The sequence below is a fragment of the Bolinopsis microptera genome, chromosome 1 (genome assembly GCF_026151205.1).
Source record: "Bolinopsis microptera isolate Bmic1 chromosome 1, MBARI_Bmic_1.0, whole genome shotgun sequence".
NCBI classification, from domain to species: Eukaryota; Metazoa; Ctenophora; class Tentaculata; order Lobata; family Bolinopsidae; genus Bolinopsis; species Bolinopsis microptera.
Genome location: NC_087072.1, coordinates 20,830,139 through 20,852,889, shown reverse-complemented (window position 1 = coordinate 20,852,889; position 22,751 = coordinate 20,830,139). Strand labels below are relative to the sequence as shown.

The 22,751-nt window shown below is 39.5% G+C and overlaps 2 protein-coding genes and 1 long non-coding RNA gene across 3 annotated transcripts; 2 read left to right on the top strand and 1 right to left on the bottom strand.

Moving 5' to 3' along the window:
• The first annotated feature begins 481 nt into the window (after positions 1–481).
• Positions 482–3,107, top strand: LOC134815297 (protease-associated domain-containing protein 1-like). The gene is made up of 4 exons (XM_063823814.1): positions 482–613; positions 1,220–1,402; positions 1,560–1,720; positions 2,555–3,107. The coding sequence occupies exons 1-4, from the start codon at positions 482–484 to the stop codon at positions 2,661–2,663; spliced, it is 585 nt and encodes a 194-aa protein (XP_063679884.1). The 3' UTR covers positions 2,664–3,107.
• LOC134815305 (uncharacterized) lies at positions 519–3,758 on the bottom strand. Its single transcript, XR_010160239.1, has 5 exons — positions 3,668–3,758; positions 3,388–3,580; positions 1,678–1,746; positions 1,353–1,445; positions 519–605 (listed from the first exon to the last, which is right to left on the bottom strand). It is a non-coding gene; the product is annotated as an uncharacterized LOC134815305 (long non-coding RNA).
• On the top strand, positions 3,219–22,265 carry LOC134815286 (DNA helicase MCM9-like). Its single transcript, XM_063823803.1, has 13 exons — positions 3,219–3,588; positions 4,584–4,840; positions 5,045–5,193; positions 6,666–6,857; positions 7,019–7,199; positions 9,677–9,862; positions 10,613–10,767; positions 12,436–12,551; positions 13,982–14,103; positions 14,243–14,420; positions 18,737–18,909; positions 19,158–19,309; positions 21,102–22,265. Exons 1-13 carry the CDS (start codon positions 3,395–3,397, stop codon positions 22,056–22,058), a joined length of 3,012 nt encoding a protein of 1,003 aa, XP_063679873.1. The 5' UTR covers positions 3,219–3,394; the 3' UTR covers positions 22,059–22,265.
• Positions 22,266–22,751: the final 486 nt, after the last annotated feature.

Sequence of the window (22,751 nt, the reverse complement as noted above, 5' to 3'; positions counted from 1 at the left end):
GTCAATAGAATTATTTCATTATCATACTGAAAATATATTTCTGAAATCACCAATAACTTCCATATTTTAGCCTTAGGTGTGATCTAACCTGGTTGCTATTTTGTATTATACAGATGTAGTTATTGGTGAAAAGATCGGTGCAATCTTATGAGGGATTTTGTTGGTATTTGAATATATTGTTAAAAATTGTTGATAAGATCCATTTGTTTCCAAACCTCCTTTGTTTTCTTAAATACATTATCGAGGTGGTATAGAAATTAAACAACTTGGTCTCACAATTAGCAGCTAAACTGACAAAAATTTAATACTTTTAACCATACTGAGATAATTCAAAACAAGACCCAACAATCTTCATAAATAAAACATTATATCTGATTAAAAAAGACTACATAATTAAACTTTCTGCCTCAAAACATGACCACAGTACAGTATATTGACCAGTTCGCTATCAGTTCAGGTACAATGTCTCAGTTCTGATACCATGAGGTTCCTATCCGTGTTGGAGCTAGTCCTCTCCTTCTGTATCCTCTTCTATGTAATAGTATGTGTGGAGATCCCTGCTTGGAAGTTCTTCGATCACGACGTGTACTTCAAAGTCGTGGACCCTGCAGAGGTAAGTGGACTAGTGGTAACTGATGATAATTAGTGGTAACTAGGGGTAACTAGTGGTAACTGGTGGTAACTAGGGGTGACTAGTGGTAACTAGGGGTAACTGGTGGTAACAGAGGCCAGGTTAGTGGACTAGGAGTAACTAGGGGTAACTAGGGTTGACTAGGAGTAACATAGGTTAGTGGACCACTAGACTCCGAGTAGTTCTTATCTGGGAAATAGGAACGTGTTAGATGTGTCATGTGATGCTGCAAGTGAGGGGGGTCATTACAAACCTTTTTAATCAATCTATGATTGATTATGGGTTTATGAAGATTATATAACAAGTTGGTAACGGTACCAAAAGTAAAATTACGGAATCTTGAATTGAAGGTAAAACACGAAACCTTAGAAATTTTATCCAAAAAAATATATCGAATTCTTAGAAAGTAGTTTTTCAGGGAATCTTAATAGGCCTTAAATTAGCAAATTAAATCTCAGAACAAGTGATTGGTGATCCAATTTGCTAATCAGTTACTTCTAATTAGTCGAACTCAAGTCACTAATTAGTGGCTGCTAATTAGTGATTTATTAGCTCTCTCTAATTATTCTAATAAGTCCCCATCTTCAGATCGGATACTACTACAGAGCAAGTCCAGCTAAAGATTTCGGAAAAGGTTTCAACAAATACTTCGAGCACACACTGCTAGTGGTGGCTGACCCGGTTTCGGGATGTGCTGACTTCATTAACTCTCACAACATACCTGGGAACTTCATTCTGGTGGAGAGGGGTGAATGCTCTTTTGTTGAGAAGGTTCGTTCAGATCAGATCCTTCTTGCAAGTTTCATCGTATCCTCTGTGATATGTAGAGATTTAAAGTGGGCTTTATTTCCAAAGCATTCACTTCTGAATATCATTTTCACTTATTGATATTTGTTTCTCAATTTAATTAATTGTATAACAATCTCAGATAGCTCGTTGTGAAAAAGCGGGTGCTATCGGTGTTATTGTGTACGACAATAACCCCGATAACAGATCTAACTTAGTGGCTATGATAGATGATGATAGAGGGGTCGAGATCAACATACCTTCCCTTTTTATTGTAGGCTCGGATGGGTTCCACATTAAAAGGTCAGGATTAATGATTATCTTCTGTTCTGAAAACATTTTAGTGTTAACTTGTTCATCTTCCTTTATTTATGGCAGTGTTTGTCGAGACCAGGTTAAGGTCTCAGAAAATCAACAGCCACTGAACACCACTTTGTTTGTGAATCATGCTGTAAATGTAATACCTTACGAGACATATTTATGTTCGACATAATTCTGGTGACCTAAATGATTTGGGAACGAAAATATGGGAATTTTTACCGAAAACCGCCACATTTCGTACCCCAAATTAAATCATGGTATTTGGGGATTTTTTCATCTCCTTATTTTACAAAAATGAAACCCAATATTTCAGAAAATGAAATACAAAAATTTCCTCTGATCAGTTGTTTCATCTTGTATTAACAATTTCTCTGGAGCCTTTGAAAGTTAGCGTCTCCAGAGGGTATAGGACACCGACAATGTTTATTATCTTCCACTAATCCCGAAATTTCACCGCCGTGGCCAATAAAGTAGTGACAGAGCTTTATTATTTTTAATGGAACGTGTCCAAAATCATTTTAAAAGCAATTCATGATCGAATACTAATGTTCATTAATAATAATTGTTTGATGAATCATATTTATAACTTACTATATTGATAAGTTGATAGTTAATCGATAAAGTCATAATTAAGGAAAATATGTGAAAAATGATTTGGGGAAAATAATGATGGTGACCTAAATATTGGTAGTCCGAAAATATGGTGTATTTTTCGAAAAACCACCGACTTTCGTACCATTTATATATGTCTCGTAAGGTAGGTAACTAATATTTCATTCCCGATAGTGTGATCTCACTTAAATTCCATATTTACAGGGCATTGGAACGTAATTCCATGGAGAGCGCTATAATAAACGTGCCTATAAACATGACCTACGTTCCAGAACACCAAATCCAGAAACCTCCCTGGACAAAGATTCTTTAATGGACTCAGGATAAAGTTTTAGTTAAAGTTTATTTCTAGATTTAAGTTTAGCTCAGTATTCGATTGAATGAGCTGCATTGTTGGGACTAGGATTGTGATGTTTTATTGTTAGATCTTGGAAAGTATACAGAGTTATATTCAGATATTCTGAGTTGGTTATGTTTGTTTTTACTATCCACAGTTATCTTTATAATATGATAGATGTTGAAGTTTAAGTAAGCTGGTTGGGATTTATTCTTTTGAAGTAAAGTTGTGAACGTTTTGTTTTATTTCTGCGGTATCTTTAGTACTTTTCAATTCTTGCTTTATAGTTTATAACATTGAGAAGTTTGTAAATTTTCAATATTTATGGAAAATAGATTGTTTTACTGACTGATTAGTTTTCTACAGCAAATCAGTTTAACTTTTAGCTATCAATATAACACGTCAAATGCCATAAATTTCTCGAATTTTAATATGAAATTGAAAATCGTAGAACTAATAATAATGCAAATATTTTCATGAAATACTGGGACATTATCCACAATAATCACATCACCCACTTTTTATTATCTTAGCTATGAAAAAGAAAGAAGAAAACCAAAAACTGCTCGCCATGCACTAAATTTCAAGCTGATATTGATTTGAAAATTATACCTTCATCTCAAATTCCGACCTCAACGTCCTCATCTCTTACACCCCTGCAGCATCGTGGAACTAAAGACCACCTCACGGTAAACAATACCTATTGAATGGTGAGAAGAGGGGCGTGGTCAGAGTTCCTACAAGGATACTGTGACTGTGAGTTAGAGGAGATCCTCCTGGCTCCCAGAGATGTTGTTCAACACACTCTCCTCATTGATCTGTGTCTCCTGCTGGACTACAATCTTCAGCTCTGTTCTGCTCTCCTGTCTGAACCAAGGACTGAGCTGTCCGCTCTGAACAGGTGAGTGGAGTTTATAAGGTGGTTTATAACGTACTAGAATCACCTTCAATTCAATCACCTTCAATTTCATCATACTTACCTCTGAAATTAATATCCATATGAGTCCTGACTCCTGACTCCTTACTCCTTACTCATTACTCCTTACTCCTTACTCCTGACTCCTGACTCCTTACTCCTGAGATGTTCAAAATTCATATTCAACTGAGTTTATCATAACTACAAACTAGAGGTGACATTATTCGAAAGAGAAAGCTCTAATTTAACCCGCTCTCTTAATTGAAATGCCTCTAGAATACATAACCTCATCACGTTCCAGTCACTGTACTTTACTCATGTCTTCACACTCAGTCGTCACACGTCCATGCTTTTCTTTTCCGTTAAATTTAAACAGGTGTGGTTATATTTTGTCACATGAAAAATATGACTTCATTTTTATCAATATCATAATCTAATTATTTAGAAAATAAAGTTCACGTCAATGCTGGAAAAAGTCACAAGACCACTTTTTTGTTTTTGATGTTGGCAGACGGTATCGATATTAGTAAATACCGTTAGTCTGCCAAAAAGTCGGCAGAACAATTCAAACCTGAGAATTAATATGTATTTACCGTTATTGTGAGTTGGAGCAAGTGTTACCATCTCATGAGGACTTTAGATTTGTTTGGAGAGGCGAATCATACACAGTTTAGGCTCTCATGAGGAGTGTCTGACATCACTCTGATTATCTAACTGTGAGTTTAGAGCAGACGATAAGTTCTGAAATATTATGAGATCATGTTTAGAATTCAAGAGGAGAGTGGCTGAAAACGTGACACTGAAGGATCGAAGTAAATTTATGTGGTCAGTGGCTTGAATAATGAATATGAAAAATTCTGACACCTCAGAAAACAAATTTCTCTACAAGACAACAATTTGATGAAATGTCCCTACCAATTCCCCAGGGTCTGCCGTCTAGTATAACACAATCCTCTCCCCTCCATAACTTAACTTCTCAGAGCAGCTGTAGAAGCCCAGCACCAGCTTCTCTCCACCTTCCGTCAACAGGACCGTCCTAACGTGACCTCGCTGTCCGTGAAGGAGAGTGTCCATGTCCGGCTGCACAACTTCCCGAACATTCCTGAACTTGTCCGCAACAGAGTCCCGGGGTGTGTGGACACTGACAAGTATCTTATAGTTAACGGGACTGTTATAAGGACAGGGAATACTAAAGTGCTGGAGAGGGTTCAGATATGGAGGTGCAGCACGTGTCAAGGTTAGTGTTAGAGGTGGGGTTAAAGGTTAAATGGGTAATAAAACATTTTCAGTTTCTAAGTTGATTAACAGCTAGAAACTATTTGTTGATTTTGTTCTACAACTAATACTGAATATAATTGTTGAACAACTTGAAATCATAAAATTAAAAGAACGTTATTTGCAAGGATATTTTCCCTGGTTAACTATCTGAATCCCATCTCAGGTATAACGGAGACAGAAGGACTGTTAGAGCTCCGTTACAAGCTGACCTCTCCCAAGAAGTGCAGTGTTGAGTCTTGCAAAGGCTACAAGTTCTCTCATCTTCAGGATGAGAACATGCGATGCACCGACTACCAGGAAATCAAAATACAGGTTTATTTATTTCCGGCAGTTCTTACATGAACGATGCTTAGGATGGCTAAGAAGTTTTAATTGTTCAAGGTTAATGTTGATACAATTTTATCTGAGATGTGTACCTAGCCAAGTTCAGCTCATGACTACATAAAACTTCCCAAGTTTTATGTAGCCATGTCTGAACTTGATTTCAATACGCATATTTATAGATATAATATATAATTTATATATACAATTTATGTACCCATCTATTGACAAAGCTTACTTCATTACATAGTACTTACCTACTCGCATGTATCCTTCTGCGCTTATCTCGGCTATCATCAAGATCTTGCTGTCACCTTCAAGACGAACCCTCACTTGATTACCTATCACACCCTCCTCGCCACACTTGATAGGATATGTTTGAGCATCTGCTGTAAGGTCGTTGCTAATCACGTTCACCACTCCACAGGGCTTGAATGTCTCTTCATCTGAATCTTCAAATTTCAGTGTCAGTTTGGTTTTATTACGAGAACGTTTCTTTCGTTCAAATCTAAAATCTAAAAATATTGAAACCAGTTACCAGACATCAATGCAACACTGTCAGATACGTGGTATGAAAACCATAATTGATAAAATGGTATTTTCCTTTGAATTTGGTTCGAGAAGTGAAATACTGCACTAACTGTCGCTCGCTAAAATCTGGCTAAAATACTGTGCTAAAATACTGTTCTAAAATACTGAACAAACACTGAGTACTGACATTCATAAAAACGTAAAATATAGAAAACAACATTAATCAAGATAAGAATATAAACAGTTGGAACTGCAACTGCCAAAATGACCATACAGCATATTCATTCAACTTGAAATAGACGTTATTTGTACGTATATTCTTACCTGTCAGTACCCCCACCTCCGCTCCTTGAAGACGTTTTGTGCATTTGCTCGCGTGAGATTCGCAGAAATCTCCCGTGTAGACGTTCACTACTGTGATGTTTGTGATCCGATAAGTTCCGTCAAGTTTCAGGGTGAGATAAGGGTTAAGCACTCCTTCCTCGCCGTCCTTGCACAGAGTGGTAGAAAGTTGTAGTGTCCCTATCACAGGCAAGTGTTTTACTACGTACATCATTTAGGGTTTCTGTAGCTTCGACGTCACTATCCGAGCATTCCTTCTTTACCACATCTTTTATAAAGATCTCTTTTTTCTTTCTGGTTGCATCTGAGATTATGGACAGTGTCATGGTATACTTAAAACTTAGTGTTTGTTGAGTTGCGCTCATTCGAGGAAAAGTATCTGAATCAATCAAATTGTGACGAAAAATAGATTCACTGTGATTTTAATTTGAATCTGAATCAATAAACCCAGTTTGTACTCACAAACTTGTCCTAGAATCCAAAGCAGACTGTAGGCTACCAGGATTTTCTTTACCAGCATACTAGAAGTAGAAACAAATACAGATATTAAAGCTAATTTAATGTTTTTCTTAACCATTATATCATTCCAGGAGAAGGTGGAGAGACTGGATATGGGAACGATCCCCAGAAATATGACGGCAGTACTGGAGTACGATCTAGTGGACACGTGCAAGGCAGGGGACGATGTGACCATATTTGGTATTGTGACACAGATATGGGATACTCCTGTAACTAACACGAGGTGCAGTGTGGAGACTGTATTACATGCTAACTACATTCAGGTGAATACGCTCGCTTACAAAACAATCGTAAGAAAATTATATTGTCATAGACAGGTCTCCGCGGATTACAGAGATCCAGAAAATTCACCGAACGGTTTTTTAGAATTCCATATTTATTACTTATTTCTTAATTTAATTGCCCAGCCCGAACCTCATTACAGATCCACAACGAACAGAGATGCAATCTGGACGTGACAGATAACGCCATCTCCCAACACTACGCCCACTGGCGGCGTTACAAGGACAGGCCCATGTCCGGGAGAAACCTCCTTCTGGCCTCATTCTGTCCGGACGTTTACCAGCTCTATATTGTCAAGCTGGCCGCATTCCTTGTTATTCTGGGTGAGGGAACTAATTTAACGGGTCGTTCAATATTTAAATGGCTGAAAAATAGCTTGAAGAAAACAAGGGGAATTGAGCAAATTTGCGACGTAAATATTACAAACAAATTATAAAAATGTTACATGTAATAGATGTGGATACTGGCGGGGAGGTGATAATTGTTTGTTTACATTAATAGTGAGCACATGTTAAGCAGGCTGAGGAGGTGATCATTGTTTGTTTACATTTTAGGTCGAGCACATGTTAAGCAGGCTGATGAGGTGATACATATTTTGTATTATAGAAGGCTTGTAACACTTGTAACGCCTTCTTGTTACCCCCCTTTGAGGGCCCCGAATTATTTTCTGAACGAAAGCTCAAAAATAACCGAGAAATCGACCTTCTTATTAACTCATTTTGATGACCGTTTCTAACCTAAAATTGCACGAAAAATCGATTTAGCTAGGTTTTAGAACCTATAAACACTTCCTTATCCCTCAAAATTGATGTTTTATAGTTTAGAATGCGAGCAACAAGCAACATATATTTTGATCCTTCGGTTCTACTGCAGCTCTTGACCTAGGGCTGAAACCGAAAGATCGAGGCAATCCTCACCTTAACTGATCGAACTTGAGCGAAGAGCAGAGTACGACAAAACACAGCAGGTAAGTCATTTTGGTGACTGTTCCTCACCTGTACAACGTTGCACGAGAAATCGATTTAAGTTGGTTTTACAGCCCAATAACACTTCCCTATTCCTAAAATTTTTGTGTTACTCAAACAAAGAACATGATGATTCTGCAACGAAAGAACAAGGAGATCATCTCGTTAACAACTTGAACAGGTTCTATCACAATTTTCAGCGCAGAGCACGATAGCAAAGTCAAAAGAAACAAAATAAAGGTAGGTAACCAACACAATGATATAACAATCATAATAGCAACTGAATTAAATTTATTCGGACGACGGGCAGCCCTGATGTGCTCCGTGATCCCGACCAATTGTAATAGATGTGTTCTGTCACGTGACGCAGATCCGTCCAATCACAAACAGGAAGAGTGAGCAGAGGGACATTATATCGTATGTTTACCTTTCTTATCTGTTCACTCGAAATATGAGATTTTTCTGAACGGGCCCCTAACACTAACAGTTAAAACCAACTTAAATCGTAGTATTTATATTTTTGTATGCTGATTGCTATCTGAAGCGGTACAAGATTTTGGGAAACAAAGTTGTGGCGAAGATGTTGCCTTATCTCAGCGACATCGCATTCGTGTGTGCCCAACTTGTCAATTTGAACCCTGTTTTTTTAAGGGAGGTGGACAGTGATTTTTAAAAAATTACCAGGTCTACTTAAATAACTACAAAATTATGTTAATGTTCTGTTCTGACTGGACAATAAGCACTACAGTCAGTTGGGGGAGAGACCAACACACTATCAAGATTGTTTGACTATCGTAAACAACCCCCACCCTACCCCCCGTCTGCTGACTATTCCTGTTTGTGATTGGACGGATCTGCGTCACGTGACATAGCACCTCTTTTACAATTGGTCAGGATCACGGAGCACATCAGGGCTGCCCGTCGTCCGAATAAATTTAATTCAGTTGTTATTGTGATTGTTATATCATTGTGTTGGTTACCTACCTTTATTTTGTTTCTTTTGACTTTGCTATCGTGCTCTGCTCTGAAAATTGTGATAGAACCTGTTCAAGTTGTTAACGAGATGATCTCCTTGTTCTTTCGTTGCAGAATCATCATGTTCTTTGTTTGAGTAACACAAAAATTTTAGAAATAGGGAAGCGTTATTGGGCTGTAAAACCAACTTAAATCGATTTCTCGTGCAACGTTGTACAGGTGAGGAACAGTCACCAAAATGACTTACCTGCTGTGTTTTGTCGTACTCTGCTCTTCGCTCAAGTTCGATCAGTTAAGGTGAGGATTGCCTCGATCTTTCGGTTTCAGCCCTAGGTCAAGAGCTGCAGTAGAACCGAAGGATCAAAATATATGTTGCTTGTTGCTCGCATTCTAAACTATAAAACATCAATTTTGAGGGATAAGGAAGTGTTTATAGGTTCTGAAACCTAGCTAAATCGATTTTTCGTGCAATTTTAGGTTAGAAACGGTCATCAAAATGAGTTAATAAGAAGGTCGATTTCTCGGTTATTTTTGAGCTTTCGTTCAGAAAATAATTCGGGGCCCTCAAAGGGGGGTAACAAGAAGGCGTTACAAGTGTTACAAGCCTTCTATAATACAAAATATGTATCACCTCATCAGCCTGCTTAACATGTGCTCGACCTAAAATGTAAACAAACAATGATCACCTCCTCAGCCTGCTTAACATGTGCTCACTATTAATGTAAACAAACAATTATCACCTCCCCGCCAGTATCCACATCTATAGAACGGATAAATAAAAATGGTGGATCATCCAGCATATCAATCTAAACTATCTGTTCAAATTAAACCCCAGCAGATGAATTTGTATCATTAAACAGGAGGAGTGACCCACATGGACGGACGAGGCAGCAAGGTGAGGGGCGAGTGTCACATGCTAATGGTAGGGGACCCAGGGACCGGCAAGTCCCAGATCCTAAAGTACGCCAGCAAGCTCTCACCCCGGTCAGTCATCACAACTGGTATTGGGTGCACTAAGGCAGGACTGACTGTGGCTGCTGTTAAAGGTTAGAAATATGACGCTGGTCACGTGAGAGCACGTGAGAGCACGTGAGAGCACGTGAGGGTGACTTGTCAGAGAAATGCTAGCTCTGTGTGGGGGAAGGTGGTTATTTTGGGAACAAAGTATTCCTGGGAAGTCAAACTTTTCACTTGAGCATACGATGATGAATATTACACTAGGGTGGTATGATTTTCCACCAATAGAAATAATACATTTCTGTAATACAGAGCTGCCCAGTGCCCACAGTCCACACTACAACACTCCAGTGATCAAAGCACCCGCAAGTTGTACAGAAAAGTCTCTTGAGTACTCCTTGCAAGTTCTCTCCTTGCAAATAAAACCCGGTATCTCATACCGTATATATATATGTATATACCGTTATTACAGTTGTAGCATGAAGTTCAGTGAGGTCAACCGAACGTCAGACTGGTTGAGATAGTCAGAATTACAGTGAACTTGTTGAGCTAGAATAGTAGAATAGATTTAGAACAACTGTCTGGGTAAGATACCAAGAGCAGATGGTAGATTGTTGTACTTGTATGAGGCTGTAAATTATTAAATCATCCTAGGTAGGGCTGAAAAATCTAATACTTGTTGAACAGCTGTTGGCTCTTCTCCAACTTTGAGGACTTATGATGAATGATGATCTTATAAATTTAAAATCATTTCTATTCAAAATACTGTTTAATGACCAAGCAAAGGTTATGCGCTTGTTGGACTGACACCATGATAAATAACCCACTTTACTCCGTAGAGGGTGGAGAGTGGGCTCTGGAAGCTGGAGCTATGGTACTGGCTGACGGCGGGGTGTGTTGTATAGACGAGCTGAGCTCTATCAGGGAGACAGATAGGGTGGCTATACACGAGGCCATGGAACAACAGACTATCAGTGTTGCTAAAGCTGGACTGGTAAGAAAATAAAGTGCTTACTAAAAGGATAGTGTGTTTAGTGTTTTCTAAATTCGTGCTTTCTTCGGTCACATTGAGTAGAAAAACATCCAGGCAGGTGTTTGATGTTCAAGAGATTTGACATCCTTCATTTCATGTTAAAAGAAATAAATCAAACATATTAGTCAGCGGGCTTTGTAGGACTGGAATAATTAAACCCCACTAATCAAACCTAACTAAAGATCAGAGACTAAAAGTAAATACTGATCGCACGAAACTGAGAATATTTAGGACCAAAGACTAAAAGTGAATACCAAGCATGTCATACTAATTACTGATGTGTATTGTGTAACGTGATGGAAACGGGACCCAATCTTCGATTAGTTATTGACTACTACATATATTAGTTAGCATAGATTAGTTAACATAAATCATTAATTATCTACGCTCTACGCCGGTACCACCTACCTAAAAGCTTTATCAAGCTTAGAATTGAGTACTGAGGAAGCCTCAATGTTCTCGTGAAGTGCAGGAAATGGACATCCAGAACATTCTGCTAGGCCTGTTCCAGATAGAGAGCTCTGACAGTAACAAGAGTCTTTTGAGAAACGATAACTGTTTTAAAAGATGACCAAGTGTCATTAGCGGATTCTTAGCAGACCAGTTGGGCAAGCCTTATTTTTCATCTGGTGATTTTGTGACACAAATTTTTGAAATTATTTAAAATTACATTTTTATCGATATTTGTTTCGAACAGTAAAATGTGTTACATTCTTAATAAAGCAAACAATATGAAATAAAATCATATAAATAAATAATAAAATATAGAAGTTTTAAAAACATATGCTGGGACACAAAATTTTAATTCAAGATAAGTGATAACTACTACAAAACTAGATAATAATAATTGGAACGTAGTTACAATTCTATTTATATGTAGTTAGAATTATCAACTAATTAACAAGTGAAACAAATTCTTTATATTATGGAGCCCAGGAGCCAGGTTTGTTAAGGTAAATGATTAAAGACTTAAATTAACTAATAAACTGTTATTAACCTAAGCTATTCGCTATGTTGAAACCTCCAAGTAATAATAGTCTAACTTACAGATAATGTAATAAATGGCTAAGTTTTAATGATCTGGTGACTATTGAACAAATGTTGAATACTCTTCTATAGCTTTTATATATAGAGTCTTACTTAAAGGAATTTAGTGTAAAAAATAGCGAAATTATATTCACTAGCAGGAACCCGTATAACCCTAAAGTGGTGTCAAGACTCAAGAGACTAAAATAATTATTACCTATTTAATTCGCGTTTTTGACACCACTTGGGGGTCCAAATTTTGGGCTTTAAAATCATTATTCCTTGGCCAATTTTTTATTTTTTCATGCTGATTTGAAGGCCATCAAAGCATTTGACCCAGTCAAAAAAGTTTCAGTTGTATATCTTTTACGGTTTTTGCGGAAAGTCGCGTTAAAGTTGATGCCGTGGTGTCAGTAAAATGGCACGGATAAATAAATATATATATCGCTTTATATATAGTAAGATAAATCAATTTCACCATGAATTTAAATACAACATTTACAGTCACCATCTTCCTTATCCGTCCCTCCGTACGCTCTTAATCAGTGACAATCAATTGACTCGTTATACTACTACAAACTGTGAAACTTAACATATGCCCAGGTGTGTAAGTTAAACACAAGAACCACCGTGCTGGCAGCTACCAACCCACGAGGCTCCTACGATATCACCCAGCCCATCTCCGCTAATGTTCCTATCGGCACCCCACTTCTCAGCAGGTAGCCCTTCAGTAGCATGTCTTAAGTGCAGACATTTTCACGTTACGTAGCAAGTAATCGCATGCCAATAACGCAGCTGCAGGTCAATTTATAAACACCGCCGCCAAAAATGACAGCGTGCAACACTTCACACGACAGCGTGCAACACTTCACACGACAGCGTGCAACACTTCACACGACAGCGTGCAACACTTCACACGACAGCGTGCAACACTTCACACGACAGCGTGCAACACTTCACACGACACGTGCAACACTTCACACGACAGCGTGCAACACTTCACACGACACGTGCAACTCATACGACAGCGTGCAACAATTAACACAACAGCGTGCAACACTTTACACGACAGCATGCAACACTTTACACGACAGCATGCAACACTTTACACGACACGTGCAACACTTCACACGACAGCGTGCAACACTTCATACGACAGCGTGCAACACTTCACACGACAGCGTGCAACACTTCACACGACAGCGTGCAACTCTTCATACGACAGCGTGCAGCATTTCATACAACACTTCATACGACAGCGTGCAACACTTCATACGACACGTGCAGCACTTCATACGACAGCGTGCAACACCTCACACGACACGTGCAACACTTCATACGACAGCGTGCAACACTTCACACGACACGTGCAACACTTCACACGACACGTGCAATACTTCACACGACACGTGCAACACTTTACACGACACGTGCAACACTTCACAAGACACGTGCAACACTTTTTGAGGAAACACCAAAATTTCAAAATATGTACTACTTTTATCGGCCAATAAAATATTTTCTTATCGTTTAAGTATAATGTTATCTTATCACTAGGTTTAAGTAAAATGTTATCTTATCACTAGATTTAAGTAAAATGTTATCTTATCACTAGATTTAAGTAAAATGTTATCTTATCACTAGATTTAAGTATAATGTTATCTTATCACTAGGTTTAAGTAAAATGTTATCTTATCACTAGGTTTAAGTAAAATGTTATCTTATCACTAGGTTTAAGTAAAATGTTGTCTTATCACTAGATTTAAGTAAAATGTTATCTTATCACTAGATTTAAGTAAAATGTTATCTTATCGCTAGGTTTAAGTAAAATGTTATCTTATCGCTAGATTTAAGTAAAATGTTGTCTTATCACTAGATTTAAGTAAAATGTTATCTTATCACTAGGTTTAAGTAAAATGTTATCTTATCACTAGGTTTAAGCAAAATGTTATCTTATCGCTAGATTTTAAAAAAATATTATATTATCTCACACAGTCAGCCGCTCTGACATGGTTAACCACCTTCCTTGTGTTGTTGGTTAATCATATGAGCGGGATATAAATACCTCATTTCATTTCATTTCATCACTAGGTTTAAGTAAAATGCTATCTTATTACTAGGTTTAAGTAAAATGTTATCTTATCACTAGGTTTGACCTGATATTAGTGTTGTTTGACGACCACACGCCTACCTGGGACAGTCTGGTAGCGGGATATTTGCTGAAGGAGCAAGCTGTTATCGAGGAGAACAATATCCTCAAAAACTATACGGGTAAATTATACATCGTGCTGTTCCTTATAAATATTAAGAAGTTGCGATAAAATAAATGCGCCCTTAAGAGATTGTATTTAAAAACTATCTGTTCATTTTTAGCTTGAACCAGCTACATTTTAACACACGATACCATTAGCGGACACACTGTGGAGTTTCACAGAACTACAACAATACGTCTCACACGTGAAGAGTCTGACTCCCAAACTTACAAAATTAGCTAAAGAAGTGCTGGGAAGGTATTACAGACTTCAGAGGGAACAGATCTCACGCAATGTGTCCCGAACTACTATCCGCATGTTGGAGAGTTTAGTTAGGTGAGTGGTGTGACGTCACGTTTGTTGTGGTGTGACGTCATTTTGAATTGTTCGGGAAATCAGATTATAGGCTTTAATTAATAATTTTCACTACATCACAAAACAAAAAAACATCAATCCCATGATGCAATTCCAGTTCTGCTCTCCCACAAGCTGCTAACAAACAATTATCTCAAGCTCAAGTTGATAAGCGTGAGACTGATATTATCTCTGAGAAGTTCATAGAACTAAACCTACTTCTCAAAAATTCACAGGGACTGATGAAAATTGCCATTGGATTATATATACTTTCTAACTTTGAGCAGTTCTTTCTAAATTAGGTAAAACTTTCTTGTAACAACATAAATTCGTTATACATGAATATGTATTATTAGAAAATATTAATAATAAATTGTTCTCGCCAATACTAATCAGAGTTCTTACTTGGTGGATCGCACTCGAGTTTTATGAATACCAAATCCGAGAGTAATTACTCAACAAATACTTAGTTTTTATGCATGACCACTCATAAGTCATAAATAAAGATATAAAATATGACCAGTAGTAAGAATTCGATTGCATCATATCATACGTTATATTTATTTAACAGGGGGATCATGCCCCCCCTCCCCCCCCCCCCCCCTCATACGTTATATTTATTTAACAGGGGGATCATGCCCCCCCCCCCCCCCCCCTTGACCCCTCCTAGTAACACGGCAAACGAAAAGAAACAGCGAAATTAGCTAAACAGCACAGAATAAAAGTAAGCCGAAGTAAAGTAGCAGTAAGTTTTTCAAGTGTCATGATATTGTCGAACAGTGGCTTCATGCTGCCAACAGCTGGCCCTCTGAGACTAGAGGTTAGGACAGCAAGGAGTTAGGCCTCAGCTGGCCCTATCTTCTCTGAGACTAGAGGTTAGGACAGCAAAGAGTTAGGCCTCAGCTGGCCCTATCTTCTCTGAGACTAGAGGTTAGGACAGCAAAGAGTTAGGCCTCAGCTGGCCCTATCTTCAGAATAAAAGTAAGCCGAAGTAAAGTAGCAGTAAGTTTTTCAAGTGTCATGATATTGTCGAACAGTGGCTTCATGCTGCCAACAGCTGGCCCTCTGAGACTAGAGGTTAGGACAGCAAGGAGTTAGGCCTCAGCTGGCCCTATCTTCTCTGAGACTAGAGGTTAGGACAAACAGAGAGTTAGGCTAAACAGCACAGAATAAAAGTAAGCCGAAGTAAAGTAGCAGTAAGTTTTTCAAGTGTCATGATATTGTCGAACAGTGGCTTCATGCTGCCAACAGCTGGCCCTCTGAGACTAGAGGTTAGGACAGCAAGGAGTTAGGCCTCAGCTGGCCCTATCTTCTCTGAGACTAGAGGTTAGGACAGCAAAGAGTTAGGCCTCAGCTGGCCCTATCTTCTCTGAGACTAGAGGTTAGGACAGCAAAGAGTTAGGCCTCAGCTGGCCCTATCTTCTCTGAGACTAGAGGTTAGGACAGCAAAAAGTTAGGCCTCAGCTGGCCCTACCTTCTCTGAGACTAGAAGTTAGGACAGCAAAGAGTTAGGCCTCAGCTGGCCCTATCTTCTCTGAGACTAGAGGTTAGGACAGCAAAGAGTTAGGCCTCAGCTGGCCCTCTGAGACTAGAAGTTAGAACAGCAAAGAGTTAGGCCTCAGCTGGCCCTATCTTCTCTGAGACAAGAAGTGTGAGATCGTGAGATTTAAAAAAGGGCAATTAATGATGTAAGTATTCTCCTGCTATCTCTTTAATAAGTTATTCATAAAAATGTCTCATAATTATCTAATTGTTAGTCACTCATTAAGCTCATATTCCGAAGTGAATAATGTAGCCCAATCGATTTTGAACATTCGTGCATAAAATTTGTTTAATCAAGTATTTTGGTTTGTCATCTATAGCCTCTAGAAAGGATGGGTTGTAAACGACCCTATCGTCCCTTGTATTGACCCTTAGGGGTCAATGGGACGATTACTGTATTATATGTGTTTTGTTGTTGTTGTTGTTGTTGTTGTTGTTGTTGTTGTTGTTGTTGTTGTTGTTGTTGTTGTTGTTGTTGTTGTTGTTGTTGTTGTTGTTGTTGTTGTTGTTGTTGTTGTTGTTGTTGTTGTTGTTGTTGTTGTTGTTGTTGTTGTTGTTGTTGTTGTTGTTTTTGTTGTTGTTGTTGTTGTTGTTGTTGTTGTTGTTGTTGTTGTTGTTGTATACTATTATATGTAGTAGCTCATGACTTCTTAAAACGTGCCCAGTTTTAAGAAGCCATGTCCACATAAAATAATCTAATCATAAAGCAGACCCAATATTGAAACTTACTGATTGGTTTGTAGCCGAGAACTCCAATCTCTGCTATCTCCAGAGGTACCCTTGTGTCCACTAGTTGGACCTTCACTTCACTCCCCTCTACTCCTTCCTCTCCACACTCAATCTCATAAGTCTGAAATTCAGCACTCAGTGTGTAGTCTGTGACACTGATTCGTCCACATTCTTTAGCAGGGACACCTACTGAAGTTTTCGTTTAGTGTTATGGGAACTATCAATCTTTAAGATCCTAACTAACTCCTCGTATAGTTAAATCACAGTAGGACTGTATTGTCCACTGCTACACGACTAATACTAGTTAAAGCCTTACTAACCTGTCAATATTTCCACCCTGGCCCCATTAAGAAGCCTCGTACAAAGGGCCTGGTGAGATCTACAATAACAAAGAATACTTATTTTCCTACCTGCGAGTACCTCTACCTTCGCTCCGTCAAGACGTTCTACACATTTATCTGGTTCACCCGCACAATAAGCTCCCGTGTGGACGTTCACGACAGTTATCTTCGTGATCCGGTATGTTCCGCCAAGGTGGACAATGAGGAACGGACTTGTTTCTTCATCTTCCCTCATGATGGAGTGATAGAATGTGTCTGGGTTTCCATCACAGACGTCTACTTTATCTCTGAAGGAGAGATGTTGGGTTGCTGTGACGACGCTTCTAGAACATGGCTTATTAACCAGCTCTGTCAACACACTTCTCTTAGCATCTGAAAATAAGTGACGGTTAAATTCAGTATTGTGAATCGGAGTGTTTCCAATCTCCATACCAGTAACCAGACGTCCTTAGCCTGTTTGTGCTTTTCAATATTGGAGGATTGAGATGTGGGATCGGGGGGGATGCAACGTCAATTAATGTCAGTATTCCATAAAAACCCCAAACTGACATTGACATTAATTGACATTAATTGACATTAATTGACATTAATTGACATTAATTTGTCTTGAAATTTGAGATTATCATTATTCGATAGATATTCAAGATATTCACGTCTATGTAAGTTAGATCGGTTCAAAAAACAAAATGTCCTTGAATAATTATGAGTATGTTCTTATCTGTTGATCCTTAGGTTCAAAGACCACCAAAAAAAATTTCAGCTTCAAACTCTTCCATCTTCGGTCCCCACCGGCCACGCCCATATTTTATTGGTTTCTTATACAGGTAAAATATCTAGAATCGGCTTTTTTAGTGTGAAGGAGTAATGTTAGCTGTTTAAGATTCGTTATTCAAATATAAATGTCATGAAGGCATTTCGTTTAATGTGGGTTTTAAGTTCTGATGATGTTGAGAACCACGCCCTTGGATGGCCACGCCCATTTAAGAAAATTAAATTTCGGAAAACCGTATTATTTTAGTTTTATTGTTTAATGATCTGAATTTTTTTCACATTTCACTTTTCCATATGTGATAGTAGTGAATAAAGTGATGATATAAACGTTCTAAAGTGCTAAAAATATGGTAGAACTACATAATCTCTGGTCGAAAAATATCGTGTCAATTAATGTCAGTATTCCAAAATTTTGCAAAACTGACATTGACATTAATTGACATTAATTGACATTAATTGACATTAATTGACGTTGCATCCCCCCCGTGGGATCTACATTTTAAATGTACTTACAGGATTGTCCTTGAATCCAGACAAGGACGTATGCGATCAACAACTTTGCTTTGAGCATGCTAAAATAGAATTGGGTTCTCATTATACAGTATTATTTTTAAAACAGATTATTTCAAAAAACAAGACTAAGAGATGTGTGGCGAATTGCATAGAGAAAGGTAGTTGTAATAGCTCTGTTATTGTAACCGCATGTCATAAACTGTTGGACAACGCAAAACAGCGCCAAACATCAGTTATCAGCCATTAGTGTTAGTGCACCCTACTTCAGGCTGTACACACTAAGCCGTTACGTCGCCTCTATTTGACACTTTCTACCTTTCATACTGTTACCCCCCCCCCCCCCCCCCCTTCCTTCACTAGCAGTAGCAGTTTAAATCATTTATAGACTCCCCTAATCACCAGGTTATCACAAGCGCACGCTAAGCTGATGATGCACGAGAGAGTGGAGTTAGAGGACGCTATAGTTACTATATCCCTGGTTGAGTGCACCATGCTCAACTCTTCCCTCCTCGGGAGTGTTAGTGTCCTTCACTCTGTCTTCCCTGCTCAGCCTGAACTGGAGTTCAACAAACAGAGTCAGTTACTAAATGTCACTACCTTGTTTTACACGTTAATGATGATTTCCTGGTGCAAAAATATATTGTTGGGCCCATTCGTTATTCGTTATTTAAAAGGTAGCATTCTTCTCTATGATAAAAACTAGCTTAATATTGGACCTTCTAAAATGTCAGAGGGAAGAATTCGACTTTATAACTAATGATATTTAGAATATAGCAGGATTATTGACATATAGGAGCCACAACCAACTAAACATGACCCCCAGAGACACTGGTACTAGAAGTACTGGGACTACCTCCTAACTACGGAGAGAGCAATGAACCTGCACCACAAACAATAGCACCCACCAGACGACGAGGCCCTGTACTGGAGACTGATGACCCGGTAGAGGTCCCCTCATTCCATGTCAATACCCAGGTAGTAGTAGTTTTAACTTTAACCACCCCCTCCTGAGCAGCTTGTTAACTTAACTATCGAGACATTTGCCTAATTGGGTGATAAAGACTGTTGTTGTCACAGCTACTGTGAAATGTTGGTCACTTGCCGCTCCATTCTCCAATACTGAATACTTAGCACAGACACAATACTTGGCACTGGCTTGGTTCTGATGTGCTGGACAATTGCCAGGAAGGGGGCTCCACCCCTGGATCAATAGGGGATGTGCCCCAGACAACACTAACGTACAGATGATGGCGCGCATAGCATGTCCATCCTAGAGTTGGACTGGGTTGCATAGCATGTCCACCCTAGAGTTGGACTGGGTTGCATAGCATGTCCACCCTAGAGTTGAAACGGTGTGGCATGTCCACCCTAGAGTTGGTTGGGTAGCATGTCCACCCTAGAGTTGGACTGGGTAGCATGTCCACCCTAGAGTTGGACTGGGTAGCATGTCCACCCTAGAGTTGGACTGGGTAGCATGTCCACCCTAGAGTTGGACTGGGTAGCATGTCCACCCTAGAGTTGGACTGGGTAACATGTCCACCCTAGAGTTGGACTGGGTAGCATGTCGATCCTAGAGTTGGACTGGGTAGCATGTCCACCCTAGAGTTGGACTGGGTAGCATGTCCACCCTAGAGTTGGACTGGGTAGCATGTCCACCCTAGAGTTGGACTGGGTAGCATAGCATATCCACCCTAGAGTTGGACTGGGTAGCATGTCCACCCTAGAGTTGGACTGGGTAGCATGTCCACCCTAGAGTTGGACTGGGTAGCATGTCCACCCTAGAGTTGGACTGGGTAGCATGTCCACCCTAGAGTTGGACTGGGTAGCATGTCAACCCTAGAGTTGGACTGGGTAGCATGTCCTCCCTAGAGTTGGACTGGGTAGCATGTCCACCCTAGAGTTGGACTGGGTAGCATGTCCACCCTAGAGTTGGACTGGGTAGCATGTCCACCCTAGAGTTGGACTGGGTAGCATGTCCACCCTAGAGTTGGACTGGGTAGCTTGTCAACCCTAGAGTTGGACTGGGTAGCATGTCCTCCCTAGAGTTGGACTGGGTAGCATGTCCACCCTAGAGTTGGACTGGGTAGCATGTCCACCCTAGAGTTGGACTGGGTAGCATGTCCACCCTAGAGTTGGACTGGGTAGCATGTCCACCCTAGAGTTGGACTGGGTAGCATGTCCACCCTAGAGTTGGACTGGGTAGCATGTCCACCCTAGAGTTGGACTGGGTAGCATGTCCACCCTAGAGTTGGACTGGGTAACATGTCCTCCCTAGAGTTGGACTGGGTAGCATGTCCACCCTAGAGTTTGACTGGGTAGCATGTCCACCCTAGAGTTGGACTGGGTAGCATGTCCACCCTAGAGTTTGACTGGGTAGCATGTCCAGTGTCCACCCTGGAGTTGGACTGGGTTGGCTAAACTAATGCTGCCAAATGAAATCCTGGCTGTCATAATTTAAATAGGCCTCAGGAAATGTGTATCTATACACTTGCACAGTCTGGATAACGATAGATTTAGATTGCTGGCCGGCGCTTTCAAGATTTGTTCTAGGGATCATTTAGAAGAGCTAAAGTTGCAGGGCTAGAATTTTGAGATAGGCCTAAGAAACATTTAAATACGGTTTCGAAAATCTTGGACTTCGTTTTTTGACTATTTTTACAGATCTGTATTAGAGGTTTCATAAAGACTAGCAGTCGTCTCTGACCCGTGATATTTTAGTTTTATAAGTACGTGAGAAGACCAGCAACCTAACTGACATTTACTCCAGGAACTACGAAAAGAGTTAGACCGTCAAGAAAAGAAGCGCGCTCCGATCCCTACCCAGTCCCTGATTAACGGAGACACAAATCCTGAGTCAAAAGTTCCTCAAAAGATTGTCCACAAACCATGCAAGAAGACTAGACTGCAGCCTCCAAGACATAAACCTGCCAACTTTATTCAAGATGCTTCAAGTGATTCGTCAGCATGCTCCTCTGCTAGCGCCCTGCCACAAAAGACCAGTTTTGCGGAATTAGTCCGAAATTTTAAGGCAAACAAAAGAGCTAGAATCGCTACTCCGACCCCTGGATCGACTAACGAGTGCGACCCTACTTTGGATGACGTTCTAAACGAGGACTTCTCAGACATATTGTCACCAGGGCCTAGTGATATTTTGTCGCATTTTAACGTCTCATATCCCACTCAATCTGATGCAGGGACACAGGCAGGTACATCGAAACCGAAATTAACAGAGAGAATTTTGCTTAATACACCCCCCTTAGGGTCAGAAAAAGGTCTCAAACTTCATATTCTAGATAATTCTGTCGAAGATCCACTGTCAGGCTCAGATCAGATGTCTATAGAGAACACAGAGAGACAGAACACACCAGTTACTAAAATGTACGCCAAGTTTGACTCAGTCTCTTCTCACCGGCCTAATAGGGAAGTAGGGAATCAAGGAGCGGAGAAAACAGGAGTCCCTTCTTTTACCCCTTACGTAAACACTCAATCAGTGGGTCTGATGAGCTCTGCAAATGAGAATCTACCTCCTCCTCCTCATTTTAATCTGTCTCCTGTTGTTATAGAGACTCTCCCTGGTCCTTTTGACGTCACTCCTTCGCCTGATGACGTCACACGAGATGAGTTGGCTGCTAAAACAACGCGCTTGCCTGAGGCATCCCTATTTCACAATAAATCTGCTGAGAAGTTGAAACGTTTTTCTTATCAACCTAAAAGAAAATTGTAATATTGCGAAAATTGGAATATAACATTACATATCAAGAACTTTTAGTAAAACTAAGAGTAAGACTTGTAACACTTATGACTTAACAGTTAAATTGTTCTCTGTTATGATTTTAAAAGATTGTATTATTATATTGTTAATATATAGTTTTCTATTTTGCACATTTTTTTGTATTTAAAAGTCAAACTCAAATATGTTATACTATATCTATGGTTTCATTTCGATGATATTTTTACAAAATAATTCAGCACTATCCAAGCGATACGAAGCAAGCGTAGTATTGATAATGCGCGCGGAACGTGAAGCGACGAAGTCCAAAATTGGAATTAGTAGTTTACACTGTAAACTACTAATTCCACTGTTTACAGTTTAACGGTCAACTAACACGGCTCTCCAGTACTACTACTAGTAGTTTACCTGAGGACCCCAGGCTATTATGTTCATAAACATAAAGATTCGGCGGAATGACAGGCTGAGCGCCGCCCAGTAACTAGTAGTCTCTGTAATAAGCGCCATGAGTTGACACAGAATTTGTTGTCTCTGATTTTGATAAATTTGGTACCAAAATTTGCCTCTTAGTGTCACGAAAGTGCAAATTCACCGTGCAGCACGATAAGGTCGAGCTGTATGTGGGTCTCCCTTGTATCACGTCGTGACCCCCATCGTGGTTTCACTATAGTAGAGTTTCTACGATAC